This window comes from Trachymyrmex septentrionalis, unplaced genomic scaffold (genome assembly GCF_001594115.1).
Source record: "Trachymyrmex septentrionalis isolate Tsep2-gDNA-1 unplaced genomic scaffold, Tsep1.0 scaffold190, whole genome shotgun sequence".
In the NCBI taxonomy this organism is placed as follows: Eukaryota; Metazoa; Arthropoda; class Insecta; order Hymenoptera; family Formicidae; genus Trachymyrmex; species Trachymyrmex septentrionalis.
The window spans coordinates 351183-359957 of record NW_017305072.1 but is presented as its reverse complement, the minus strand read 5'-3'; the positions used below and the strand labels follow the sequence as shown (position 1 = coordinate 359957).

Genomic DNA, 8775 nt, shown 5'->3' with positions numbered 1-8775 from the left:
TGTTACTATTAGGTATAATTGTGATCATTAGATAACTTTAATAAAATTTCGCTTATGTAATAACGTAAGGTAAAAAATAATGTAGGTATCGCTTTTGAATAAAATAACGACATATGTATAATACTAAAATAGGGCGAATATAATAAAATTATATATAGATATATTAGAATCCTGAATACATAATTGTAAAAATATAGATATAACTATTTTATGTGACGTTTAAAACTGTTCGACATTCAAGAAGAAATTATTTTTATTTTCCGGGAAAAACGTGCTCTATTATTATGGTGCATTCTGATACCGAAGTAGAGATAGCGTCAACCTGGAAATAATAAGCATATTCTAACGTAACCATCTATTTAGTTTATAATGGTATACGCAGTATGCGTCATGCGATCAGTATCTGCTACTTTGAATAGCCCGTGCGATGCATCACAAGCACTTACACATTTCATAACATAAAATAATTCCTACCAGAGCTTCCAGAGCTGTTAACTTTGACGATAGAATCGATAATGTTATTGGATGTATTATCTAATTACGCCATTTTTTTATCGGATGCAAAAAGTCAAGTGTACGAACGCGCAAGAATTAGAAAAAACGCGACAGTAAAATTAAATGCAGTTTGACGTGAAGGGAAACTTTTGCAATATAATGTTTTGTTTGAGAAAAGCTGCGAATGCGCGTGACTGATTTCTTCTATATTAACCGACTGACCTAGTGACCCAGTGACCTCTTTAACAACTTATTCACCCAAACGGGGCGAATGCACGAACCTTCTTTTGCCATTCGAACATTACGGCATAATTGTATGGTACACGACTATGCATTATTGCAATCACCTAGATCATTTTACGAGATCATATAAAAAAGATCGTGTCAAAAGTATGTCGTACATATATTGTATTATGGTCTATAATTCTCGGAAAGTTTTTTTATCGTTGTTTATAACTATGAATATATCGGTACTTCGCCATTCTTTGTGATAAAGAAAAATTGTTGCGAAAATGTGATTAAAAGACTTACATATACATTAGCTTCATCCTCGAGGCCATGGAAGTCTGTCTATACCTGAAAAATTATATTTATGTAATTAATTAAAAGAATAAAATTTTACAACTTGTTAATTTTATTATTATTTTACAAGAGAGAGAAAGAAATATTGTAGAATTAAAAGATATTTTATAGGAAATGAGAGAATGTAAATTGTATGCAAATATAGTGACTTGTAAATTAAGATACAGTAAGTTGCAGTTTCATAGAATATTTTTATATAGCATGTAGTTGATAATACCTGATACAAATTTTAATTAATCCATTTTCTTCGTCGTTTATGTTTGCAGGTGAGTTTGGACTCGCGGGTGCGAGAAATCGTGAATCGCAACATGGTGGAGCCTACACCGCATACCTTCGACGAGGCGCAGCTGCAGATCTACACCCTCATGCACCGTGACTCATATCCGCGTTTTGTCAACAGCGATATTTATCGGAGGATGGCCAAAATGACTAGCAGCAGCCCGCCTAGCCCGAGCACAGGGCAGGAGCACAGTGGGAAGACGAAGAGCAAGCGAGGAGCGACGTAATCGTGATCGTGATGGTCCAGAGACCGTCGGGAGCGCGGACCAAGATCTCTAAAATCAAGCATCTTCATCAAAGCCACGATCGGCCGTTCGGCAAGGATTCGCAACACCCTCCTACTCGTCGGAAAGCCTCCGTCGAGGCGAGGAATCGCCCGAGTGGACAAATGGCTGACGAAGCTGATACCTCGCAGGAGGGTATCTCCATCCTCACGGATGGACGACGAGCTTTCTGGTCGCGTCAGATTGCTCGCACGGAAGCCGGGGGCTTGTTCAGTGATTCGCTCTTCCACGCGAAGGCGCAACGGGGCCATGTAATCGCGCTCGCCATTGCATGCGAGCCATTACGACACCGATGATGATGATGATGATGATAATGATGATGATGATGATGATGATGGACTGAACGTACGACGAGATCGCGATCGCGGTTGATCGCGTAGATCACAAATCGCAACGTTCCACTTTCAGGATTTCTGTACAGAGCGCATGCACGCGGGACGGTGGATCGTAGCAGGAGAAAGGGTCACGCGATCGCACGGGGATGACGAGCACCAACGCGAACACCATCGATCCTCCCGTGTCCATCGATCTTCGAGCCTCGCAATCTACCCTCGTTGTAATTGTAACTCAAAAGCTCGAATAGAAGATCGACTCGGGCTCGCGAGCTTCCCCTTTCTCTTTCGCTCTTCTCGGCTTAAAAGCGAATTCGATTTGAATCACATACCTTATGTCTTTCACAAGCCATTACAAAATAGTCGAAGTATCCTCTTCTATTTCTTAGCAAATACTGAAGAAAGTTAGAAAAACATTCTGGATATTTTTTTAAATTAAATTCACGCATGTTAAACGTGAACGATTCTAACTCAATTTGCCAGAGGCCAAGCAGACTGAAAGAGGTAGACTATCTGATTTAAATCTGATACGTTCGACGAAACGAGATGCTCACAACATAATCTAATTACATAACTATAATTATCTGACACATTTGCTGTTGAAGAGATGATGATAATCGCCACACATATTTCTAGTCACATGTATTCAACTGAAATTCCGCGAACATGCATTTTTCCGCGGATGAACAAGCTCTACAAGCTCGCGAATTGAACTTTTGCGGAATAATGAATACTAATCCCTCTCTCAGGACGCAATTGATCCCCGGACGCATTTTATCGCGATTGTGTCTCCTGTGATTTTAAGATTAACGCGCGTAGCGAAAGAAGAGAATGTCTTCGTGAAAATAGGTTTAATCTGCTCAAGATCGGACTTACCGTTTGCTCTCTTTCTCTTCCTTCTTCTCTCTTTCTCTTTTTCTCTCCTCTCTCTCTCTCTCTCTCTCTCTCTCTCTTTCTCTGTTTCTCTCTCATTTCCGCGACATTTACCTTCCATCAATGGGGGAGAATCGAGTTAACATCGTCACACAGCCCGTAACTTCAGGGTAACGTATCCTAATGCATTTTTTATCGCGCGCACTTTTCTATAATCACCAGTAGTCCGCGAGTTTTCCTCCTCGAGGAAGGACGAAGTCGCGAAATCGTACTTATATCCAGGAAAATGAGGAGAGTATCGAGAAAGGGAAAGGGAGAGAAAAAGAGAGTATCTTTATTAAGAAACATCGTTAAGGATATCTTGATTCGTTCGCTTTCATCACACTTTTACGGGTTAACCCGATGGACAGAGGTTTTCGCCACTTCTGGTACGTCATCCCCATGGCGGATATTGAGCTACTGCCAGCGAGAATACACCAAAGATCGAACGTGCGCTGAAGCCAACTAATCTGACGCTCACCAAAGAGAAGAATAACACTCAATCGACATACATCACATGCATATGCACACACGATTACATACATGCGCACGTACAGATATATACATGTACAAAGACACGCTTACACATACCCACGCAAAGCGCGTACGCTCGTGTAGAATCTAGTCATCGTCACGCGGAAACGCGCGAACGTGGAAGAAAAAGGCCTAAACACGAGGAAAAAAAATACCAAGTGTATCCTTCGAACTCGCGCGAAAAGTCGAGGCTGTCGCATCGAAATTGAACTGTCATCGTTAATGAAAGCAATGAAAGAGGAAAAATGCGGGAGGGGGGGAGAGAGAGAGAGAGAGAGAAAGAGAGAGAGAGAAAGAGAAATTTCACGGAAGCGGCTCGACGAAAAGCGAGGCGAGACGAGGCGTCGCGGTGCGGACGCATCTTTTAACATTAATTCATAAGTATAAGTATGGAATAGGATTTAAAATAAAATAAAAATAAAATAAAGAGACACTCGAGTGTCATTTGTAAGCACGATTGAAAAGCCAGCATCATTCACGCCGCGGCGCCCGCTTGCTATAATAAGAATTTCTTCTCGGCCGCGATGCGCTCCGACTCGAACGATTCACTTCGCCCTCAGATTTATGTTCCGCTTCCAGTGTCCGCACCCCGATTCTGCAACTCTTAACAGTGCCGGTATCGTTATATTGTTATTGTGCAGATATGAAAAAAAAAACCTGCTCAATGACAACATAGCGATGACTGTTGTCAAGAGTTACGGAATCAGGGTACTGTATTCTGTACATGACTACCGACAGTTATGACGGTATCGTTAATTTAGCGACAGCCAATGGCGAAAAGGAAATAAACGTGACTCTGATTAGTCGTTAATTAACGATACTGTCGACAACTGTCGATAGCCATGTACAGAATACAAGTCCAGAAGTGTCGCACGAATGTTCCCTGTAGTATGTTTACATCTGAGATCTGCTGCGGTATATGCAGTTATGTGCACAGCACCGTGTTTGACAATGGTAAGTAATGTACATGCTGGAGAGACTCAGAATGAAATTATGAAGAAATATGGGCGAGTGTCAGAAACGCGCGACTAATGTTACACGTAAAGATTAATAGCCAGCTTAATACAAAGTAATGTCCCGAAGAAAACTCCTCCAGCGTTCGTACCTACTTATGTCAGGCACAAGTCATGCGTAATGAATGTCAAATGTAAACTTATCGCCACCTCGGCCGCCGCTGCTAGCATCTCATCTCACATTGTGGGACCGATCGGGAAACAGAACGACACTTGGCCGAGACGGCGACAGCGTGTCGCAAGCTCAAGAGATTCATATTATATATTTATTCTTTCGTTTCTTTCCTCCTCGCAAACAATATAACTCTCAGGAATTCATTGAAACGTATCGATGGACGACATAACGTAATATTCGCGCTATAAAACGACCAAGAGAGCGATAGAATTTCGAGCGCATCGCGGCGCGCCCGCGCGATCTCCATTTGCGACATAGATTGGTATTACGTCGCGACAGGTAGACATGTCAACCATTATACATTACACGTAACAAAGGATGCATGTGCTCTCCCGAGGATCATCGTGATCGGGAGGCGTGAGACGATATGATGAACGCGCGTCTCTCTAGTCAAATCGAAATTGTCGGTATCGTCGCGAGCGGATAACACAAGCGACAACACAGTCAGTCAGCGTTTGGCTACTGCCCTGTAGATAATATATAGATAGGTATAATGAACGAAGAAAATTAATTATAAATATAAATATATAAATATATATATATATATATATAAATATAAAGAGAGAAAAATATATATATAAATATACAGAAAAATATGGGCTATGTTCTACATAGGTGCCGAATGCAAGCGTGCGAGAATAACCGTGAGAGAGAATGTGAGGATGATGTGTGAATCTTTTTAATCTTCGATTCTTTGTTGGACGCGAGGACAGCCCGTCCACCACGACCGAAAAGATGACGCTACTAATGGAGATCTCAAGCCGATTTTAATTCTAGCATCGACTGTTCGCATGACATCGATGCAGAAGACGAACGTGATACAGTGAAGATCATAAGCAGTGAGAATGCGCGAGTAAATTGAGAGAGAGGAGGATAGAGCGACAATGATATAAATAAGCGTAAATATCCTTTTAAGACTTGTGAATGCAATATTATCTTATTATTATTGTCATCGTTATTATATTATATTGTTATAGAGTAATTATCATTATTACTGCTATGCTATTATGCGACTATCGTAATTACTATGAATCCTTGTTTTTTTTTTCTTTTTTGCTGCAATTTTCGCAAGCAAGTCGCAACAAGTATTGTGATATAGAAATTTTGTGATATAGTAGTTAAATGTCTTCGTCGAAGACACTCGCACTTTTCGCTCTCTCCTCTTCTATCCTCAGCAGGGCTGTTCATTTAGGACCTCAACGCGATTTCTGGAGGCCTCGCGTCGACATCGTCGAAATTAAGTGGTGAGATTGCTCGAATGTCGTCTTCATTAATAAACGCACAATTTTCTCAACCTTCGATCCCCTGCTTCTTTCTTCACGAGGAAATCTCCCTTAAAATCTGTGTAGGGCGGAGAGGTAAGGGCATGCCAGATCCACCATCAGCACAGCTGCGATCGTGCATGAATCTCTCCCGACCCTTGCATATGTTAAGACCTTCCAATTTTTATTTTCAAAGCAATTGGTGAACTCCTTCAGCGCTATGGGTACAGGTAAGTGTCATCTAATTTCATAAATTCTCGATTAAATTTGGATTTACCTTGAAATGATATGATTGAATTATATTAAGCCATATAAAAGAAATGTTCAAGAGAAGCATTGGAAACGCTGCTGTAAATTTTTGTTTTTATTCGTTGCACTAATTTTTAATAACCTTCATAATTATGTTTTTGATATATATTATGTCAAATAAGATATATTGTAAATATATATGACATTAAAAAAAAATTGATTACACCATTTCATAACAGTATAAGCTACATTGCAAATGTGAGAATTTTATTATCAAGAAAAGTTTATAAAGTATCTTTTTCCAAAAAATAAATCATACAATTCATGTATAATAATTAACACACAATAAAAAATTTATTTTTATTAACTTCGAAATTAAAATAAATAAACAAAATAAAGGACTCTTTCAAAACATAATAACAAAACTCAATCTCGGGCGAAGTAAGAGTCAAACATATTTCTTAAATTTTCATAAAAATATATATTATATTAATAGCGATGAAGAATTGTTACATCACGTAAAAAATTGGACTATAAACTAGTAAATGAGTACGAATTTCATCGAAATAATTGTAATACTTCACGACCATTCAATCATGCGGGAATTATGGTGGAGACCAAGACTCACCCGAATCGATAACATTCGGAACATGCGATCATTTGCGACGATTGATTTGATTACTTGTTCGTTATATTAATGTCTGAAGAGGACTCAAACCGGAAGCCGAAACTTGTAACAGCGTACTCATTTACTAGTTTATAGTCCAATTTTTTACGTGATGTAACAATTCTTCATCGCTATTAATATAATATATATTTTTATGAAAATTTAAGAAATATGTTTGACTCTTACTTCGCCCGAGATTGAGTTTTGTTATTAACTTCAAAATATAAATCCATTCACTTTTCTATTAGACGCTGATTTAAATAATGTCATTGACAATATAGAAATGCCATGCGTAACAATATTGCAAATTTACATGCAGTGTATTATTACAAAATAATATAATATTTTGTAATAATATAATAATATTATTACAAAATAATATAGAGCTGTCAAAAAATCCAAAACAATGATAAAAATATGATAATTAAATAAAATAATTTATGAACAAATTTATGTAGCTTACAATTATTAACAACTGCCAGTAAAAATTATGAATCTATTTTATAGGTATAATCTATGGTTTTGCTAGTTCTGTATCAATATATCGATAAAGATATAGAGCTAGATCGCTATAATGTTTTTTTTTACCGGAAACAAAGAGCACATTGTAGAATAGGCTTAAGTCATCTTTTTTTACTAGTCTTAATGTTTTAACAATAACAGCTTTATTTTTCTGAAATGTCTCGACAAGATATTCTTTTAAAATTCTTAAAAATCGAACAAAAGAACCCTAACAAATGTAACTGAAGATAAATATTCCTGAAAAGAAAAGATTTTCCTTTCTTTTGTAATGCGCTGTGTTAAAATAAAGGAAATACTCAGAAAATTTACATCGAAGATTGATGTCTTCTTTTTTTTTGTATGTAAATGGAATATGTGAAATAGAGTCTACATGCAGTCTATTGTCGCTATTGATAATTGTAGTGTTTAAAATGTATGGAGGGAGAATGCAGAATTGTGCATCAACAGTGATCTATCTCCCCTGATTGGACATGAACATCAAAAGCTCCATAGGCATGAAAGAGATTGGAGAAAACTAATCACGTGATCTCCATCCTCGTTGGACGTGGGCGTTTATGTCATGCAATTTGTCACTCTCTCCCTCTTTAACGTATATATATATACGGAGCAGTAACGACTTAAACTTAGTTTGACTTTATAAATTTAACAGAGTGGTGTTTTTTGATACCTATAATATATAAAGTATAATATAAAGTCTTATATACGCTATATACGCTTTATATTCAAGTCTTGACTTTCTGTAATATTTTTTTTCAAAGTTCAACACAACATGTATGAGGTAAGATTTTTTTGCAATAAATTATTTATAAATTTTAATATTAAAACTTTAAATACAAAGCGCCTTCCCGGTCCGAGTGTTAAGATGTTGAACTACTATCTAATATATTAGGTTAAGTAAAAAGTCATCGCGTTTTTTTAAAAGACATCTATCAGTAAAAACCGCAATTACTTTCTTACCAACAATATAAGTATATCTTAATAGAGTAAAGTTTCAGCTTTAAAAATCTCTTTTTTAAATTATACGATACGACAATTTTTAATGGAGTTATGAGCAATTAAAGTCAAAATAATTCTTTTATTTAATCCGCGATAACTCACTAATCAAAAGTCGTAGGAATATTTAAAAAAAACGATTTTGTAGGGAAAGTATCAAGCTTTCACGATAGGTAATCGAAAATTTTCTCAAATTCGTTTTGGACACGTTACAAATCCACAAAGTGAGAAGAAAATTTTTCGTCTTTTTCAGCTCGTAGTTTTTGGTATGTAAAAATTATCAAACTCATATAAACTTAAAAAATGTGATAAGCTTTTAAAAGTAGAGATTTCAAGCTTTAAAACCCTTTTCTTAAATTTGAATTTCATTCATTATTGACGAAGATATTGTATATACAACTTTGAGCTAAAAAATACGCGATGACTTTTTACTCAACCTAATACATTCAATTAAATTGAATTAATATTTTAGAAAT

General features: G+C 36.9%; 2 protein-coding genes across 7 annotated transcripts in view; both read left to right on the top strand.

Annotated features, from left to right (window-relative positions):
* Positions 1-5107, top strand: part of LOC108747067 (regulator of G-protein signaling 17) — a 14931-nt gene extending 9824 nt beyond the window's left edge. For all 6 annotated transcript variants that reach the window (XM_018484320.1, XM_018484318.1, XM_018484317.1 and 3 more), the window contains one exon: positions 1344-5107. In XM_018484320.1, the coding sequence (XP_018339822.1) occupies positions 1344-1583 (240 nt within the window). In that variant the 3' untranslated portion in view covers positions 1584-5107. The remainder of the gene's footprint in view (positions 1-1343) is intronic.
* A 2968-nt stretch (positions 5108-8075) lies between these two features.
* LOC108747044 (craniofacial development protein 2-like) overlaps positions 8076-8775 on the top strand; it is a 41153-nt gene continuing 40453 nt past the window's right edge. The window contains exon 1 of the mRNA XM_018484275.1: positions 8076-8084. Coding sequence (XP_018339777.1) covers positions 8076-8084 — 9 coding nt within the window. The remainder of the gene's footprint in view (positions 8085-8775) is intronic.